The following is a 21,228-nucleotide window of genomic DNA, read 5'->3' as shown; positions in this document are numbered from 1 at the left end:
CTAAACAGATTCAGAAGGATGTAGGTTGTAGTAGATACTGGGACATGAAGAAGCTTGCACAGGATAGAGTAGCATGGAGAGCTGCATCAAACCAGTCTCAGGACTGAAGACGACAACAACAACAAAAACTTTCAAAGTTTTAAGAGCGGATGCACCACCTACATACATTAAAAACTAAAGTCCCGTGCCACTTTTTTGTGTCTATGTGTGAATGCTAAACTCACGAACAAATGCAGGCACACTGCGGAACAGAATTAAAGGACCACTTTTTCGAAACCCCATAATTGACACCCAACCCCCCCCCCCCCCCCCCCAGCTTCGACGCACAAGTTTGAAATTTCACTTACAGTTGTCTACAGCCTTCTTCTGTAATGGTGCGACGTCAATCTCGCGACACTTCAAACAACAATGTGTCGACACGTACGAAAATACGGCCATTGGTCAGAAGTTGGTGTCAGCTGTAAGGTGGGCTGGTGTGGCAGCAATTGCACCATAACTCCACCCAACTCCACCGCAGTCGTGTCACACAATGAGAAGGTCGTCACAACCCCACTTACCAGTATTTAACGTCTTCTTTTGACGTCTCTGCGGCATCCACAGTTGAAATCACGCCGTTTTTTCGTAGTTGAGAGGACAGAATTTCACGGCACATCACTGCACAGAATCTACACGGAAAGGCCTCAGGGGTGGCATAAAGGGCATCAATGAAACCGCCCCCTTCCCTGGAGCGTTGATTCCCATACGTATCGTGTTCTGAAACAACAGTTCGCACTGCGATAAGCAACAGAAAGCTGTTGTTGACATCCTTTGGTACCGTTGACACCCTCGGACGTTTCAATCCTTTTCTAAGAGCATTGTGGTGCTACATCCCTACTGAACGTTATCGCACTCCTTTAAAGTGCAGCGCGACCGCAATTGTTGCTTTGGTCAGTAGGGACCGTTCAATACAGTTCGATGACATTTGGACGTGATCCGTAGCAGTAAAGGATAATATTGCTTTATCAACCCTCCTGTTCTCCACACTCCTGTGATGTGATCACGCGGGAGTGCAACATTAACATGTATATAAATAATACGCCAAAGGGTCCCTCCAAGACCCCTTCCCCCCAGTTCGGCAATGCCCTCAGTGCCACCCATACAACTTTATTGAGCACGTTACTTATGAACCTGTGAGGAGCTTAGACACCGTATCAGCCCGGCGGCCGCTTTACTTCCTCAGTGCTCAATGAAGTTAAGTGGGTGGCACCGAGGATGTTGCCGAATTGTTGGGGAGGCGGGGGGGGGGGGGGGGGGAGCAGTATCAGAGGGAGGCTTTGCCGCTTTACTCCTGCACATGTTAACGTTGCACTCCCGCGTGTTGACGCCACAGGAGGGCGAAAAACGAAAGAGTTGAGAAAGCATACATAACCTTAACTGCTTCGGATGACATTCAGATTCCGTCGAATGGCTTTGGACCGTCCCTAATGATTCCAAGCTGTACACGAGAGCAAAAATCACGGTCGTGCTGCAATCCAAAGTGATACAATCACGTTCAATGGATTACAGTCCTACAATGTCTTTAGAAAAAAAATTGTTCAAATGGCTATGAGCACTATGGGACTCAACTGCTGAGGTCATTAGTCCCCTAGAACTTAGAACTACTTAAACCTAACTAGCCTAAAGACATCACAAACATCCATGCCCGAGGCAGGATTCGAACCTGCGACCGTAGCGGTCTTGCGGTTCCAGACTGCAGCGCCTTGAACCGCACGGCCACTTCGGCCGGCATGTCTTTAGAAAAGAGCTGAAACGTCCGAGGATGTCAACAGTGTCAAAAGATGTCAAGAACACCTTTCTGTTGCTCATTGCACTGGGAATTGTCGTTTTCGACAGCGAAACGTGTTGAAATCAAAGCCCCAGGAAAAAAGTGTGGCTACACTGACGTGCTTTATGCCACCCCTGACGCCTTTCCGCATAGATTCAGAGCGTCTGTGTGTGTCTTCCTCGGCCGCCCATATGAAAACCGCATGGTTTAAAAACTGGGTGTTGCGGCTGTGACCTCCTTCGCAGAGACGTCAAAAGAAGAGGTGAGATGCGGGCAAGAGTGGTAGTGACGACCTTCACATCGTATAATGCGTCCACGATGACGTTGTGCAGAGCTGTTGTGAAATATGGTGCCACAACATCACTAACCCACCTTACAACTCGCACGAACTTCTGAGCTGCGGCCGTGTTGACACCTTGCTGTTTGACGAGTCGCCGAGTTAAAGGATGGCGTCACAGGGCGCCATGCTTTTGTAGTAGTACAGAAGAACGTTGCAGGTCGTTTTGAGCCTAAGTTCAAACATACGCGTCGCAATGGGAGAACATTACTGGCTTTCGAAGAGGTAATCCTTTAATTTTGTTGTGCTGCATATTTTGATATGGTTTTCACCATTATATACACTCCTGGAAATTGAAATAAGAACACCGTGAATTCATTGTCCCAGGAAGGGGAAACTTTATTGACACATTCCTGGGGTCAGATACATCACATGATCACACTGACAGAACCACAGGCACATAGACACAGGCAACAGAGCATGCACAATGTCGGCACTAGTACAGTGTATATCCACCTTTCGCAGCAATGCAGGCTGCTATTCTCCCATGGAGACGATCGTAGAGATGCTGGATGTAGTCCTGTGGAACGGCTTGCCATGCCATTTCCACCTGGCACCTCAGTTGGACCAGCGTTCGTGCTGGACGTGCAGACCGCGTGAGACGACGCTTCATCCAGTCCCAAACATGCTCAATGGGGGACAGATCCGGAGATCTTGCTGGCCAGGGTAGTTGACTTACACCTTCTAGAGCACGTTGGGGGGCACGGGATACATGCGGACGTGCATTGTCCTGTTGGAACAGCAAGTTACCTTGCCGGTCTAGGAATGGTAGAACGATGGGTTCGATGACGGTTTGGATGTACCTTGCACTATTCAGTGTCCCCTCGACGATCACCAGTGGTGTACGGCCAGTGTAGGAGATCGCTCCCCACACCATGATGCCGGGTGTTGGCCCTGTGTGCCTCGGTCGTATGCAGTCCTGATTGTGGCGCTCACCTGCACGGCGCCAAACACGCATACGACCATCATTGGCACCAAGGCAGAAGCGACTCTCTTCGCTGAAGACGACACGTCTCCATTCGTCCCTCCATTCACGCCTGTCGCGACACCACTGGAGGCGGGCTGCACGATGTTGGGGCGTGAGCGGAAGACGGCCTAACGCTGTGCGGGACCGTAGCCCAGCTTCATGGAGACGGTTGCGAATGGTCCTCGCCGATACCCCAGGAGCAACAGTGTCCCTAATTTGCTGGGAAGTGGCGGTGCGGTCCCCTACGGCACTGCGTAGGATCCTGCGGTCTTGGCGTGCATCCGTGCGTCGCTGCGGTCCGGTGCCAGGTCGACGGGCACGTGCACCTTCCGCCGACCACTGGCGACAACATCGATATACTGTGGAGACCTCACGCCCCACGTGTTGAGCAATTCGGCGGTACGTCCACCCGGCCTCCCGCATGCCCACTATACGCCCTCGCTCAAAGTCCGTCAACTGCACATACGGTTCACGTCCACGCTGTCGCGGGATGCTACCAGTGTTAAAGACTGCGATGGAGCTCCGTATGCCACGGCAAACTGGCTGACACTGACGGCGGCGGTGCACAAATGCTGCGCAGCTAGCGCCATTCGACGGCCAACACCGCTGTTCCTGGTGTGTCCGCTGTGCCGTGCGTGTGATCATTGCTTGTACAGCCCTCTCGCAGTGTCCGGAGCAAGTATGGTGGGTCTGACACACCGGTGTCAATGTGTTCTTTTCTCCATTTCCAGGAGTGTAGGCTCATTCACGAGGAAGGTTTGTTTATACGATTTCGTGCAAATTAGTTCAATTACGTTGATGTTTGTCGATTCAGTAGTGCATCCTGAGAAGTGGCGTGCGCTGCTTAAATCGTTTAAGTTATCCTACAACAATCGACCGACCCTGGTTTCGTATGGCTAGTATTAGGTTTTCTACGGCCGAACGATCTGTCTGGCGTAGTGGTAATCGATTACATACAAAAACATTCCTCCTGAATAATTCTATCTGTTAGTGAAAACCGTATGAACATCGTTATAGTAGTTCCTTAGAATAGCCTCCGCACACTGACAGAATACACGGCAGTGTGTTATAATTCATTATTAACGTTATTTTTGTTTTTGTGAAGAAAGAAGATGCTGTCAGGATATTGAAACAAAGGGAAGTATAAATTAATAACTGGTCTTGTTAATCTATCGATGGTTATAAATACGAATTGTGAAAATTTAAGAGTAATGTGGGATCTCGGCTCTCGCCTGCATGACATGAGTGTGTTCCAGGCCGCAAATGAGTCTTCATCTTAAAATTTAATTTTCGTGAAACATTTTTTGGAAATACTGTTTTGGACGAACTCGGAGATCACCACCATTGTAAAATACGATTTCGTGATCCACGGACCACTAAGGTAAGAGCAGCAACCACAAAACTCACTGTTCAACACAGAAAAAATGAGTGGCAGCGTATTAAGCGGCTTTAAGCGCCTTATCAGTTCATAGCATCTCGAAGAAGAAACGGAGAGTCATGTTAAGTTCATTCAAATCTGTGCTGTCTCCATTAATAATTTTATCAAGACATCAGCTGGACTGGAACTCATGCAGGGTGATTCCGTGATAATGTTACAAACTTTCAGGGCTGACGTAGAAGGGTTGAAACGTCCCCTTAGAAAAAATATAAATTATTGTGCTGGTAAACTTCTACGTTATTTGATACAGAGACAGCTGAGTAAAACTGAACGTACTCAGACATTTCTCTCTTTACTTATTCTGATCAACACTAAACTGACACACAATATTTTTAACGCAACGCACTCTGACTTTAATTAATCCCTGCAAAAGAATGGCCCTGACTAACAATAACCTATACCTTTCATGAATCACTCACCTCACAAAAATCTTCGCTACTCGAACTACTGCAATACAGCGAGCGCCAATACTGCCAGCTAAATGAAAAATTCTAACTACTGAATGCACAAACTACTGATAGGCATAGTTAGCAAATGAAAGATTTTGATACATAACAAACAATGTATTTACCTTAATAATGTTCAAAAGTCATTATATGTATATATCCATCTTTACAAATTTCCTTTTTCTGGTGAACACAGGTCCAGATCGTCCGCTTATAGTGACCTCTCAAAACTCTTCACATCCACCACTGGTGGCTGGTCACCTCCAACTGCCCAACGCTACGCGCTGTTCACATCCAACTGCCCAACACTACACAAGCGAATATTCCAACAATGCCAACCAGCCACAGACTGCACACAGTACAGTCAGTGATTTTCATACAGAGGGCTACGTAGCGTTACCAACATAAAAAACTAAACAGCCTACTTACAGAGTAAATGTATCATTAAGGTAAAGGACCCTGGTCCGCAATCGACCGGGTCGAAAATTATGAGCGAAAATCGTTCTGATACTTCTCACACTGGAATACACGTACCGATACTGCTCTTGCTCCGATTTTAGGGTAGGCAATTATTAGATGTTGTAATATGGATCAAAACAAGAAAGAAAAGTAGTAAACATGGGCTCTAAAATGTATACCTTAAGAGTTACGAGCACTTGTTCATCTTCGATAACGTGAAACACATCTCTTCTACTGCGTGTTCTGTGCTTTACGTATTTTGGGAGGGGGTAATATGAGCAAAAACAAGAAAACGAATGTCCGCTAATTACGGACTCTAACATGCATACCTTAAGAGCTATGGGCACTTGTTCAGTAGAAGAGATGTGTTCAAATTAGCGAAGACGAACAAGTACTCGTAGGTCTTGAGGTATCCATTTTGGAGCCCGTGTTTAATGAACATTTTTCTCTTGTTTTGGTCCATACCACCATCTCTGAAAGTTGCCTACCGTGCACCCTTACCAACAACGGTAGTTGTACATATACATTCCACTGGCAGAGGTATCAAAACGATTTTCGGTTACAACTTCCGACTCGGTCGTTTTCGGGGTTCCTCGGCTCAGAGTGATGCATTTACTCTTCTCTGTCATCCATGAAAGTTTATAACATCATCATGTAATCACCCTATATAACAATTTTCAAGTACAATGTTTCTGGAGAACTGAATTGCGCCATCTTGTCTAATCATCCGTAAAAATTGAAATGGAAATTGATGATCAGAGAAGACGTAGGAAATTATAACGCAGTAAGTTTTAATAAGTAGAATATAACTGTCATTATTTATTTAGGATTTCAGAGCATACACACGAAAACACACACACACACACACACACACACACACACACACACACACACACACGCACACACACACACACACGACACACACTGACACACACATACATACATGCACTTTGTCAAATACGCTGGGCAACGTTGACCCAGAAATTTAAAAATAGTTCTAATTCACCCGCTCCGGTAAAGGTTTTCTGGAGGTTTCCCTTGGTTGTGAGGCAAATGCCGGAACTGGTAAATCCATTGCATTTTGTTCACAATTGACAATCGGCGTGGTAACTTTCTTAAAAGAAGCGCGAATGGACTGTAACCTCAAACAGCCAGCCTTACTCATCCACAAATATATTCATGCGTGGCCACTACTGTAGTTGAGCGAAAAGCAAACCCCATGAAGCCATAACTAATAAAATAGTTATAATGTTACTGTACAATAAAGCAATCGTTTACGAACAGAATGAGAATAAGTATTTCGTGCACAACGAAATTTTAAATAATATATTGAATCATTGTTGGATATTGTAATATCACAATGAATGTCAAATTTACATGCAGTCGTGCAAAGGAAACACACACAAACACACACACACACACACACACACACACACACACACACACCTTGGTGTTGGTTCATTAGAGGTAACCCACGTGCACATGCAACGAGCCGGATGCAGAATTTCAGCTGCTGTTTTTAAATTGTTTGTTCGATAAGAAGTTATAATTTAAGTTTGGATAAGCAATATTAATTTAAAATAACAAGCTGAAAAGGATTCACTAAGTGAAATGTAAAAAGATGTTTTGCTTTTTGTGCTCCACAAATTCCATGGACTTAAAGAATGACATCTTGTAAATACCACCACTGCTGGTGTTAAAGTAATAGTTTATCAGGCAATCGGTTCCTCTCCTGTGGCAACCTCTCCCCACGCAGAGTAGCATTTAAACCAGCTTCTGCCACTTTTGAGTTCATCAGCATACCTTATCTTGGTGAGATGAGCACGTCATGAAACGTAAACCACAGACCACTCGTGCAGAAATCTGCTCCGTATTCTAAAGAATTCCGGACTTGTTGCATGCCGAAATTCCGAACACGTTAGAGAACTAGTCTCTCTGAATGAGGCCACTTTGGCTGCATAGATGTCGTGGGTAAAAAGTAGATGGTCTCTTTAAGGTGTCCATGTTAAGTGTATATAGAATGTAGCGTTGTGTTGAGGGAACATTTATTAAGCGGGTGGATCACCATCAATATAATCAAAGTTAGGTAACGCAAGACCGAGTGATTTGAAACTTCACGCTACCATATTTCAACCGCTTTACCAGCGTAACACCATAGATGAAACTTTCTTTCAACAGTAGCACTTCAATCGACTACCTCCAGGCTAGGCACCCCTCATTGCATTTGAGTACGTTATCTCTTGGGCCATGGTTGCGGGTGGAAATTCAGAGACTTCTTAGTAATGTATTTATTTTCTTTGGCTGCAGAATTCTGTTTAATTTATGAAAATATATTGCTCAAAACAGTTTCCCTGTACCCTCGTGCCCAGCACAGATTTATTTTTATTAAATGTTCTTTGCCGTCAGATTTTCTATCCGCGGGTGGACACTTTCAAAAATACTGATCCTAAAGTGTTTCTCTGTGGCATGCAATTTCTGCTCCAGAACACATTCTGACCTGAAATGTCATAAAAAGAAATAAGCAAAAAGCTTTAGCATCATCAAGCAATCACTTGGCAGTATCTAGGTTGGTGCGAGGAGAAAAGCAGTTGGCGCCAGGAAACATAATCATTCACATGCTTTAAAGCGTGTTATTTAGCGCATGCTCGGGAAGTACTGCGGCCCCTGTCGCGCTACGACCAACCGCGATTTTGCGCTGTGCCGTTGTACGTCAACAAGAAACAAGGAAGCGACGGAGCATTACAAACCCGGTGACACAGCCAGTCTAGAGTTGTGTTCCAAGGTAGCAACGTGCGGCTACCTCTGTCAGTATGGTGGCCCAGCCAGTAACGCGATGTGAGATGAGAAGTACTAACGCTTGTCGAGTCACCCTGCTGTTCTATAATTACTCAGTGATCTGTTTGACGATCATCCATTGAGGAGTCAAAACATTATGACCGCCACGCCTTCAGTAACGTGCTGATCCACCTTTGGAAGCAGTTTAGCAACGGGTCTACGCACCGTGGATTCGACAGGTCGTTGGTAAGTCACCAGAGGCATGTCGCACCAGATGCCTACGCACAGGTCACGCAATTCCCGTAAATTACGGGCCTGTGGTTTCTTGACGCAATGCTGGCGCCCAGTGGCATCCCAGATGTACTACAGCAGGTTCAGATCAGGCGAATTTGTGGCCACGACATCAAAGTGACGTCACGATCGAGCTCCTAAACTCACTGCAGCTCGATTCTGGACTTCCGGAATAGACTGTCATCGTTCTGGTAGATACTTTCGCCCTCGCGGAAGACATCGAGCATCGAGAAGCCAGCTGTTGTCATGATGCCTTTCCTTACTATCACAGGTCCCATGGAAAACCAGGTGAATTTCTCCTATAGCAATAATACTGCCTCCAGAGGCTTGCGTATTTGGTGCAATGATTCGAGGAGACGTTCGCCACGATGATGGCGTATCTGGACACAATCGTTGACCTAGTGTAACAAGAATCGTGATTCATTCGACCAGGCGTCTCGTCTTCATTGATCCAGTTTCCACTGCAATCGTAACTGGCGATGTCGTTAGATAAACATGGGAACATATTGGAAGGGTGGGGGTCATCTACATCGGGGTCTCATTTCCACCAGTGTGAGCTGAACAGATTGATTACAAAAATATAGCTTTTAAAATCAAGAAGTTGTGAAGTTCAGAGTCAGAGGGGTGGCTTGGGGCGCTGTCTACAAGTACAGTTGCAAGGGATGATAGGATTTTGGAATGCGAATATTTTTTTAAAAGCAGGAACAAATGCATCAAATGGCTCTGAGCACTATGGGACTTAATATCTATGGTCATCAGTCCCCTAGAACGTAGAACTACTTAAACCTAACTAACCTAAGGACATCACACAACACCCAGCCATCACGAGGCAGAGAAAATCCCTGACCCCGCCGGGAATCGAACCCGGGAACCCGTGCGTGGGAAGCGAGAACGCTACCGCACGACCACGAGCTGCGGGCAACAAATGCATCAAAAACTATCCTTTAAAAAAATTATGATTCACCCAAGCCCTTTTTTTACCTTTGTAATAAACAGTAAGTGCTGATAAGTTTATGTTTTTGAAAGCTCTATGCTTCTTAGATTTGCCAATTACAAACATAAATTTATGGCCACCACTTGCTTTGCTACATACTGCAGTGGCTGAACTGGCCTTTGCTAGTGTCGTGACACTGGCTGTTTCATTCTTCAAGGAAAGATTTTTTTTGTGGGAGCATTTTATAGTTTAACCCAGTCTCGTCAATGTTGTACTCGTATAACAGAGCAGCTACTAGTTTATTTTCTGCCTCTTTTTTTCTAAATTTTTCAGCAAACTTCCTAGCTGAATCATTATCAGCAGAAAGTTTTTCGCCCGAAGCAGCAACTTGCCTAATGCCATGACGATTTTTCCAGTGGTGAAGCCAACATTCACTTGCTTGTAATTCGTGACAGGAGTAAAACTGACCGACAGCGCTGGTACGCTGTTCGGCGCGGAGCGCAGACTGGTCGTCGGACGCGTAATCGGACATTTCCAAGAGTCGGTTAATCGAGGGTCGGATAGTTGAAGTTCTGCTGTATTTTATTTATTGAGTGACAGTGGTGAACCTCGGTATCCCGTTAACGACATCCTGTTGTCGGATACAGCACTTGCAACTCCGAGCGCTATTTTTTTTTTCCAACCTCCGATCAGTCTCGAAATGGAAACCACAGTGAAAAATAAAAATAAAATGATTTATTTGCAACAGTTAGCTACACCTTTTAACTATTTCTCTACATAGTCACCTCTGCGACTTGGACATTGTCGTAGCGTGGTACCAACTTTCCAGTATCTTTATCGTAGACTTTCGACAATTCCATACGCTGAACTGCAGCTCGTTGTCTGTATGTAAATACTGTTCTCATAGCCAGCTGTTCATATGAATAAAGAGATGAAGGTAAGAGGGAGTCAAATCTGGGTTGCATGGTGGGTAATCACAAACTTCCCATCGGAAACGCTGCACCATCATCTTCGTTGCCCCTGCAGTGTGCAGCCGAGAATTTTCGTGAAGAAGGAAATGTGTGACAGTTGCGTTATGAGTCCCAAGCTCTCAGCAGGCACCTTACACTTGCGAGAGACACCTTTTTCTAGGCATCTTTAATTTCTCTTTGTGCGCTCGGAACTAAAAAGTGCGATGTGGCGCGATAAACATGCAAATTAGAGACAATACACAACACATCTGTACAAAGCTACACCGGATTTTTCACTGTTGTTTTAATTTCGCTACCTATTGGGGGTTGAACAAAAGATATCCTTCGTATATCAGTCATTCTGCACATATTGTTTTGAGGTTGCGCTGGCACCAGAATGACATTAATGATCCCTTGGACTATGAATAGCTCAAAGAGTGAAATAGAGTCTTATTATTCGATGCTGGAAATGGCAGAGGTTGCATTTTGCTGTACTTTAGCCAGCGGCATTGACAGCCACGTGTCACGTACGTCGACTTCCTGAACGCTGCATTACATTAAAAAAGAATGTTCGGCAGGTTTTCCCAGCGAGTTTCAGATGGGCTATCACAAACAATAAGGACAAGGAAGACTTGTAAGATCTCTGACACGGCTTGGCGAATGCTCTTCTGCAGGCACGTAAGGGTCCTTGAGCAATTGGTGTAAACAATGGATTTTAGATAGCCTCATAAAAAAATGTGGAGAGATGTGAAAATGGGATAGTTTACTGGCCAAGGAATATTGCCCTTGTGAGATCAGGCGTCTAAGAACCTTTTGCCACAAGATACACATTTCAGTTTCATGCTGTATGTGCCGTGGCCTACGTTTACTGAAAGCACAAGCCCCCAACTTCAATTTCTAGAAGATATTGCCAGAAAACGAATGATGGTAAACAAACCTACAGCACACGGTGTGGAATGTGACCATCCCCACCTTCTGCTACCACGCCTCCCTTCACTGCGCTCCATTCAAATCAGCAGGTTACCTTGTTATATCCCATATTTCCTCGACACATAATGTCAACGACACCAAAATTACAGAAACTCTGGTACGTACAGAGAGGTACCAACTGTCTCCCTTCCCACGTACTATCTGCGAATGGAAAAGGAAAGTGGCAAAATGATACTGGCCTTCCCTTGTGGCTCAATGGGATATTGGAATATTTTCCATTGGAAACCACTTTGGAGTCTTGCGCGGACATAACCCACCTCAATTTTCCAACTGGTGAAAGGGGCCCTAAATTTCAAAGTGGATTCTGAACATCGCAACATTCCCGGCGAGTACTTACATCACTGAGAGACGAAGGATTGGTTAAAGCAGACTGAAATATTCATAACTCCAACTGGAATTTGTTGCCATGACCTCTTGGTTTCAAGGCATACTCTTTACCACTAGACCACCAGGCCCAACCTGATAACGGTGTACAATACACCCTCTGCTACGCACCGTACAGTGGGTATTGACCGAGTAAAGTGGCGCAGATGTTAGCACACTGGACGCGCATTTCGGAGGACGACACTTCAAACCCTCCGGCCGGAGTGGCCGTGCGGTTCTAGGCGCTACAGTCTGGAGCCGAGCAACCGCTCCGGTCGCAGGTTCGAATCCTGCCTCGGGTATGGAAGTGTGTGATGTCCTTAGGTTAGTTAGGTTTAATTAGTTCTAAGTTCTAGGCGACTGATGACCTCAGAAGTTAAGTCGCGTAGTGCTCAGAGCCATTTGAACCATTTTTGAACACTTCGAAACCGCCGCGTCCGGCCATCCTGATTTAGGTTTTTCGTGATTTCCCTAAATCCCTTCAGGCAAATTCCGGGATTATTCCTCCGACTAGGCACGGCCGACTGTCTTCCCTAATCGGGTGGGACCGATGACCTCGCTGTTTGTTCCCCGAATCAACCGGCCAACCAAAGGTGAGTAATGGAATATAGGTGTACTTGAATATGCAATAACAAGCTGGCATTAGTGAAGTGGGTGAGAAGCCGTGAGCAATTGTCTGTCGCGCGACAGCAGCAGCAGCAGGTGGTGGCGCAGTGCATGCTGTTAGGCTGTGCAGGACCTTGCCCCCGGCGGCACGGCACGGCCGTCTGCCACCGCCAAGCGCCCGCCCCCGCCGCTCCCGCCGCTCCCACCGCCCCCGCCACCCCCGCCGCCTCAGCCGCCTCCGGCGCCGCCAGCGCAGCCGCGCCCTGACCTTGCGCACCACGTTCTCCAGCTGCTCGCTGCCGCCGCCTCTGGAACACGTGCACTCCACTTCACCACTAGGCGGCGCAGGCCTCGCCGGCTGCCACGTGCCGCACCACGCCTCCGGCCTGCGCACACATCACACACTTAGGAACACGCGTGTCCACAACAGGGGACATTTGGTACTGCAACCCACCCATGGCGGAACACTAGCTGAGTCTGACGAAATGGCGAATTAAAATAGCTGACGCTTTTTTAAAGTAATCATTTGTCATCTATAAAACGATCTCAGATTTCTTGCGTGTCAAATCTAGTAAATGCTCAAGGTTTCGACGATTACCACCAACGTCTTCGACAGAAGCAATTTTGTTCTCAAGCCGTTTGTTTCGACGCGCGCAGGTTTGGCATACAGCGCTAGTCTGGACACATTTTACATATCCCTTCAAATCCTAGAACGCCATGCGTTCCGCCTCGCGTATCGCATCCGCCTCCCATCCCCCACGCGGGTCCTATATGACCTCATCCCGTTCCCGCACCTAGTCCTACGGATCCTCTACACCCCCCACAAACTTGATCCCACTCACCCACTTGTCTCTCCCATCCTTTCCCACTCCCATCCGCTGCCGCGCCTCCATTCCCACATCCCGCCTGCTCTCCATCTCTCCACTCTCCATAGCCCTGACCACGGTGGCTTCCGCCAACTCCCCCTCCCTGATGATGCCCTCCTCCCCTCCATCTACCCCTCCTGCCAACTTTGATCCTCCCCATCCACCCCCTGTGTTTTTTCCCAAGGGCACCCTCCCTCCTTCTCTCCCTCCTCCCTGCCTCCCTCCATCCTCCGCCTGGGCTTCCCCTACCCCCCTGCCTTCTTCCCCCCCCTCCCATCTCCTCTAACAATGGCATCACCACCCTCCCCTCTCCCTCCTCCCACACATTTTCCCCTTTTTGGCAGGTCCCCGGACCTGTACACATATAGTGATCTCTCGCGCGCCGGAGATCATCGCCTAGTGTTTGTGTGTGCCGTCGTGTTCGTGTTCCAGTGTTTCATCGTTAGTGCTCCAACGTTTGCGTGTGTCATCTCTGTGCGTGTCCACGTTTCTGAACGTTTTTATTTTCGACACTGCGCCCGTGAAAGGCTCCGTGTGTTTTAATTTTGTATGTCTACGTTTGTATATCCACCATGTCTGTTCTGCGATTGTCTCCTTTTGTATCTTTAATCATATCTGTGGCCGAAGAGCGGCGTAGTATGCCGCTGCTGGCCTACCTGTATCAGGTGTGAAAATAACAACAACAAAAAAAAATCCGGACACACCTCAGCCTCTACTACTGGCGGGATGTATCGACCACGAAGTACACCGCGGCTGTCAGGAGGGTGCTGAGATGGAGGAAGCTTAAAAGCTGCAAATTGTTTCACGACCGCCACATACCCAAAATCAGTAATAATAAGGCTACATAATAGGCACGTTAGTTAGAGACGGTGTAAGATGTAGATGTACCTTTATCTTTAATTAATAACTTCAAAACGCCTCAAGCGATCGTAGCAAAATGTCCACTGATAGTGTTTGAACAGGATCATCGAAATTCAGTAACACTTTCTTTTATTAAAACTGTACAGTCTGAGTAATGAGTCGGCTCATGCTACTGACGATTAAAAAACTCATTTAAAAATGCAACAGTTCGAAAGACAATAAGAACAGCGTTAGTACGAGGCAACAATCCCAAATAGCTGTAGATGTATGATTGTTAATTGTGGCCAGGCTGGCTAAGTTTGTGAACCGTAACTGTGTGGAATAATTATTTGGTTTTTTTCTAATACCACTCACACTTTCTTTTAATGAACAAAACTTTCTAAAACGCGTTGCAGAATGTTAAATTAAATATCATATACATGAATACGACCAGTAGCGGAGAAATACAAATAATAATACAAATAATTTTTGTTAGTTAATGCAGAATAAAGTTAATATTGACCAATACAAAATTGTTGTTGTTGTGGTCTTCAGTCAAAACACTGGTTAGATGCAGCTTTCCATGCTGCTCTACCCTGTGCAAACTTCTTCATCTCCCAGTACCTACTGCAATCTACATCCTACTGAATCTGTTAAGTGTATTCATCTCTTGGTCTCCCTCTACGATTTTGAGCCTCCACGCTTCCCTCCAATGCTAAACTAGTGATCCTTTGATGCCTCAGAGTGTGTCCTAGCAACCGATCCCTTCTTCTAGTCAAGTTGTGCCACAAATTCCTCTTCTCCACAATTCTATTCAGTACATCCTCAGTAGTTACATTTTCTACCCATCTGATCTTCAGCATTCTTCTGTAGAATCACATTTCGAAAGCTTCTATTCTCTTCTTGTCTACACTGTTTATCGTCCATGTTTCACTTCACACATGGCTACACTCCATAACAATACCTGAGCAAAAGACTTTCTGACACTTAAATCTATACATTTTATGCTAACAAATTCCTCTTCTTCAGAAACACCTTCCTTTCTATAGCCAGTCTACATTTTATATCCTCTCTACTTCGACCATCATCAGTTATTTTGCTCCCCAAATACCAAAACTAATTTACTACTTTAAGTGTCTCATATCCGAATGTAATTCCCTGAGCATCACCTGATTTAATTCGACTACATTCCATTATCCTCATTTCGTTTTTGTTGATTTTCATCTTACATCCTCCTTTCAAGACACTGTCCACTCTGTTCAACTGCTCTTCCAGGTCCTCTGACCAAATTACTAAGTCATCGGCAAGCCTCAAAGTTTTTATTTCTCCTCCATGGATTTTAATTCCTGCTGCAAATTTCTTTTGTTTCCTTTACTGCTTGCTTAATATACAGACCAAATACCATCGGGGATAGGCTACAACCCTGTGTCACTCCTTTCTCAACCACTGCTTCCCTTTCATGCCCCTCGACTCTGATAACTGCCATCTGGTTTCTGTACAAATTGTAAATAGCCTTTCGCTCCCTGTATTTTACCCCTGCCACCTTCAAAATTTGAGAGAGAGTATTCCAGTCAACAGTGTCAAAAGCTTTTTCTATGTCTACAAATGCTAGAAACGCAGGTCTTTCCTTAACCTATCTTATAAGATAAGTTGTAGGTTCAGTGCTGCCTCGCGTGTTCCAACTTTTCGCGGAATCCAAACTGATCTTCCCCGATATCAGCTTCTATCAGTTTCTCAATTGTAAAGAATTATTAGTAATTTGCAAACGGAACTTATTAAACAGATAGCTCGGTAATTTTCACACCTGTCAACACCTGCTTTCTTTGGGATTGGAATTATTGTATTATTCTTGCAGTCTGAAGGTATTTTGCCTGTCTCATGCATCTTGCTTACCAGATGGAAGAGTTTTGTCGTGGCTGGGTCTCCCAAGGCTATCAGTGGTTCTAATTGAATATTGTCTACTCTCGGAGCCTTTTTTCATCTTCATCTACGTCCTCTTCCATTTCCATGATATTGCTCTCAAGTACATCGCTCCTGTATAGACCCTCTATGTACTCCTTCCACCTTTCTGCTTTCCCCTCTTTGCTTAGGACTGGTTTCCCATCTGAGCTCTTGGTATTCATACAGGTGTTTCTATTTTTTCCAAGGGTCTCTTCAATTTTCCTGCAGGCAGTAAGTATCTTACCCCTAGTGATATATGCTTGTAAAGTCTTACATTTGTCCTCTAGCGATCTCTGCTTAGCTATTTTGCACTTTCTGTCGATCTCATTTTTGAGACGTATGTATTCCTCTTCACCTGCTTCATTTACTGCATTTTTATATTTTCTCCTTTTGTCAGTTAAATTCAATACTTCTGTTACCGAAGGATTTCTACTAGCCCTCGTCTTTTTACCTAGTTGATCCTCTGCTGCTTTCACTATTTCATCTCTCAAAGCTAACCATTCTTCTTCTACCGTATTTCTTTCCCCCATCCTTGTCAACCGTTCCATAATGCTCTCTCTGAAACACTCTACAACCTCTAGTTCTTTCATTTATCCAGCTCCCATTTCCTTAAATTACTACCTTTTTGCAGTTTCTTCAGTTTTAGTCTACAGTTCATAACCAACAAATTGTGGTCAGAGTCCACATCTGCCCCTGGGTATGTCTTACAACTTAAAACCTGGTTCCTAAATCTCTGTCTTACCATTATATAATCTGTCTGAAACCTTCTGGTGTCTCTAGGCGTCTTCCTTGAATACAATCTTCTTTCATGATACTTAAACCAAGTTTTAACTGTGTTTAGGTTATGCTCTGTGAAAAATTATACAGGCGGCTTCCTCTTTCATTCCTTACCCCTACCCAAATTCACCTACTGATTTTCTTTCTCTTCATTTTCCTACAGTCTAATTCCAGTGCCTCATGACTATTAAATTTTCGTCTGCCGTAACTACCTGAATAATTTTTTTTATCGCAACATACATTTCTTCAACTTCTTTATTATCTGTCGAGTATAGCGTCCCCAGTGCCATATTACGAAAAGACCATATTTATAAAGAAGACATTCATAATTTGTAAGAGATTTTTTTTCTCATGTAGCCTTAAAATAATAATTTCTCTGTGTAGGTTTAGATTGCAAAGAAATAATTTATGACAGAATGATCTAAAGAGACGCCCAGTTACACTCTTTTGTTAATTTTTTAGCCGACCTTACTTCTTCGCTTGTCTTGAATGTGTCTAGAGGGACATCTTGCGTGTGCTGACGAATGTAAGCATATTTGTATGAGTTAAGCATATAATATACTGATTTAAATTTATTGTGCACTTTTAATTTGTAAGAGGTGATCCCGATTTCATGTCCGCCTTCCTTGAATTAACCTGCATTCAAGTAATTTACAGCTCAACAATCGCAGCGGCCGATGCAGCCAACGACGCCATTACGTGGCGATATTAACTTATGAAAAATTAGCGGAAGCGGAAAACTCGCCCGCTATTAGCATAATATTAATTTTTCTCCACAGCCGCACGAAGTTGCAGAAATACTTAGCTTTAAGATTCTTATTTTCAGTAGCATAGCCGAGACCCAGAGCCAGGACTCTGACTACAATACAATGGTTAACGGAGGTAAGAAAATACTCTCGCGCGTGTGTGGGCCGCAATTGTAATTAATAACTAAAGATCTTTTGCTTTAACGTCAACTGACTAGCCGAGGAAATTTATATGAAAAGTTTATTACATTGCTCAACTTAAATATCATTTTTATGAAGGCCCACCACGCAAGTCGGCAACAATCAAAAAATAATAATAACAATAATAATATATACATTAAATTACGACGACCGACGGACGCGAGATTGGCGCCGCAACTTTGGGGCCCGATTAATATGATTCTATTGTAATGAATGTAATTATGTATGTGTCTAATTGTTGTAAAATATTAATGCTTGTATGAATTCTTTTACATGTACAACAACAAAACCACACCCTGAGGAGATCTGGAGAGGAAAAAGTGTAGAAAAGAAAAAGGATTGCGAGAAAGAAAAATAAGTAAGGTAAGGCCTATTGTGCAAGCATCCTGTGTAGCTCTGTGCGGAATATCGAACCCATGTGCACATGAGATACCTTCGGTGTTTTGTGTATTTATGTGTTTATTTTTGGAGGGGATAATTATTTGTTTTGCGTATTTATGTGTTTATTTTTGGAGGGGATAATTAATCGTGTGTGTATCAGTGTTAAAGATTCGTCAGTGGCTTAAAGTGAATTTAGTATGGGTAAGATAGGACAACCTAAAGCATCCGTACCAGAAGAACAAAATTCTGTTAATATGGAAAGTGAGGATCATTTGCAATATGTAAACGAGTCCCAAGCCACCGCCTCGGATAATATAATTTCCGGAGCGGGGGGCGAGGATCTGTGGACGGTGAATGACGCTCCACAGCAGAATGGGAATAGAGTAACAACTCCACTGCCTGGGCAGGGGGGCCAATCGAGTGCTAGATTAAGCGGGGCACCAGTATGCTCACCGATTGCAGACCCATTTGCAGAATTTCTGCGCAGGTTAGAAGAAAGAGATAGGGAAAGAGATCAGAAACTGGCTCAGATGCTACGTGAGCAAGAGCAGCGCAATGAAGCGAAACTAGATAGGATCCAAAGCGAACTTGCCGAGATGCGGGACGCGTGCAAAGAAATACCCGATCTTGTGCAAAGCTTAGCCGGAGAGATGCAAAAATTACAGATATCGCAGGCTAGGCTTGAAGACAATGTCCAGACTTTAACCAACCGCGTGGATAATGTGGAGATAGATGCACGGAAAAGTATTGACGCATATTTGGAAGTGCAAGCTCAAAAAGTAGAAAAAGAATTAAATGAATGGCTAGAAGTAAAGGATCGCGAGATATCTGCAAAGATTGAAAGCGACGTAAAAACAGCTGTAGAACAAGCGACTGCGGCCACGAGTGTAAATATTGACGCCAGCGCTGCCGCACTACATGCCGAATTAACACAGATTAAGTCCCGTGTGACTGCGGAGTTGCCAAATTGGCAACAGGAGGTCGCGCGGAGACTGTCTGCGTTGGAAAGCAATGTAAACAGTGGCGGACAGATCATGAATCAGACTCCGCGTACTGATTACTATAATAACGCTGACGGTAGCCAGGGTGCGAGTGCGCAACCGCAACCTAATGCGAATTATGAGCACGAGCAACACGCGATACCGTGCAGCGCACATCACGAAGTGATGAATGTCCCAGAATGTAGCAATCAGATGTGTAAAAAAGAGGACAATGTAATAAAACACAGGACATTCCAACCCTTCAATAGCGAAAAACGAAATGTCCACCCTGTTGTATTTATTAAGAGCTTCAGGAATGTGTTTCCCAGGACATGGACGGAAAGACAAAGAATACAGTTCGTGGTCTCCTTTATTCAAGGTGACGCGGCACTGTGGGCCACCGACGTGTCCGAAAAATGTCTAACGATGCAACAGTTTGAAGGTGCATTCTTGCAAAAATTCTGGTCCGATAGCGTCCAAGAAAGACTACGAAAGGAGTTGTACAGTCCAGAAATGTACAATCCTAAGATGGGAACGTTACGCAAATATTTCGAAAAGTATATAAACAAAACCAGGTACTGGGACGAGCCAATGTCCGATCGTGACATAATCAGATTAATAAAAATGAAGTTGCCCAGTGAAATTAAAAGATATTTCATCAATGTGCCGGAATACGATATAGAACAATTCATGGAAATAGTGGATTCTGTTGACCTATTGATCGAAGATATGAAAACCGAAAACAAGTGGAACCATGCAGGCTATAATCAACACAAAGCCGATTACAATAGCAGCCACAGTAACGGTAGTAACTTAGTACCAAATGGTAACGGGAATAGGCAAGAGCACCGGCAACAGAATCAAGGCACAAACAATGGCAATGGTTATAACGGCAACGGTTATAATCGTGAAAATCGAAAGAGACATCATGATGGACGCATGAGTAATGGACATAATGGTAACGGCAATCCGCAATGGCGCAACAACCGAAACCAGTGGCGTGGTCGTAACGAACCGACACCACAGTGGCAACAAAACACAGCGCCACAATGGAACGCCAACCCAGGTCCGTCACAGAACATGTCAGGGAGTTACAACCGACCACCACAAAACCAGAGCCATACACAATATCAAAATACACCATCGGGGAGGCAGGGCGGCCAACCCAACAGTAGCAACAACAACAACCAGAACCACAATGTGAGGTTAGTGGAAGTGACAGACAACTGTCAACCCACTAATGCTCATCCGTTAAACTAAAGACAGCCACAATACGCTCTCCGTTGTTGGCTGCAGGATGGTGTAGTGAGGGCACATTCACAGATGACAGCCATAAACTTTGTATGCTGAGATACAATGAAGGAACAAAAATAGAAAAGGAACTTGTAGACATACCGCAGAAATGTAACCGAACCGACAAAAGTGTTGTGCAGGCTATATTGCAAGCAGATATGTACGGAGCACCAATACACATAATAGTCGATACCGGTGCGTCAACCAATGTCATGAGCGCAAATTTTTACAAGTACTTGAGTCAAAATAATTGAATACCAGTATTGCCAGTGAAGAATTGTCGTGTTACAGGTGCAATAGGTGCACAATCTCATATCATAAAGCACCAGGTGCAGGTCGAGTTTACGGTAGGAAATGAAGCAATGAAAAGCTCGTTCCTAGTAGTTAAGGGATTAGGTGTTGCTTGCATCCTGGGGATGGAATTTTTACGCCAGAGGGACGCAAAAATCGACCTCTTGTGCGGGGAAGTAAGCCTTATGAATGAGGATAGACGTGTAGTTTTGCCGTTGTTGAGGACACGGGAAGTGCACGGTAAATATTGCCGGAGCTTTCAAACGAGATTCGAAGGAATACAGGTAATGAATTTATATTCTGACTTAAGTACAAGACAAGCATATTGTAAAGAATTTATTACTGAAGACAGAGAGGAAAAAAGGAAACTGATAGCCATGAAAGTTAGGGAGTCAGAACATTTGACTGAAGCACAACAAAACGAATTGACTCAGCTACTTACAGATTATGAGGATGTGTTTTCGGAAAAACCCGGTGTTATCGAGGGCTACACCTATAACATCGAAGTGGTACCTCACGATACTTTCTGTCACGCAAACTACACCATCCCGT

The 21,228-nt window shown here is 44.7% G+C and overlaps 1 protein-coding gene across 1 annotated transcript in view; it reads right to left on the bottom strand.

Moving 5' to 3' along the window:
• The window catches only part of LOC124622625 (insulin-like growth factor II), a 141,952-nt gene that overhangs the window by 33,607 nt on the left and 87,117 nt on the right, over positions 1-21,228 (bottom strand). Inside the window, exon 5 of the mRNA XM_047148393.1 lies at positions 12,629-12,746. Within this exon, the coding sequence (XP_047004349.1) occupies positions 12,629-12,746 (118 nt within the window). The remainder of the gene's footprint in view (positions 1-12,628; positions 12,747-21,228) is intronic.

This window comes from Schistocerca americana, chromosome 7, assembly GCF_021461395.2.
Source record: "Schistocerca americana isolate TAMUIC-IGC-003095 chromosome 7, iqSchAmer2.1, whole genome shotgun sequence".
NCBI classification, from domain to species: Eukaryota; Metazoa; Arthropoda; class Insecta; order Orthoptera; family Acrididae; genus Schistocerca; species Schistocerca americana.
The sequence above is the reverse complement of the archived record's forward strand: the minus strand, read 5'-3'. Positions and strand labels throughout refer to the sequence as shown.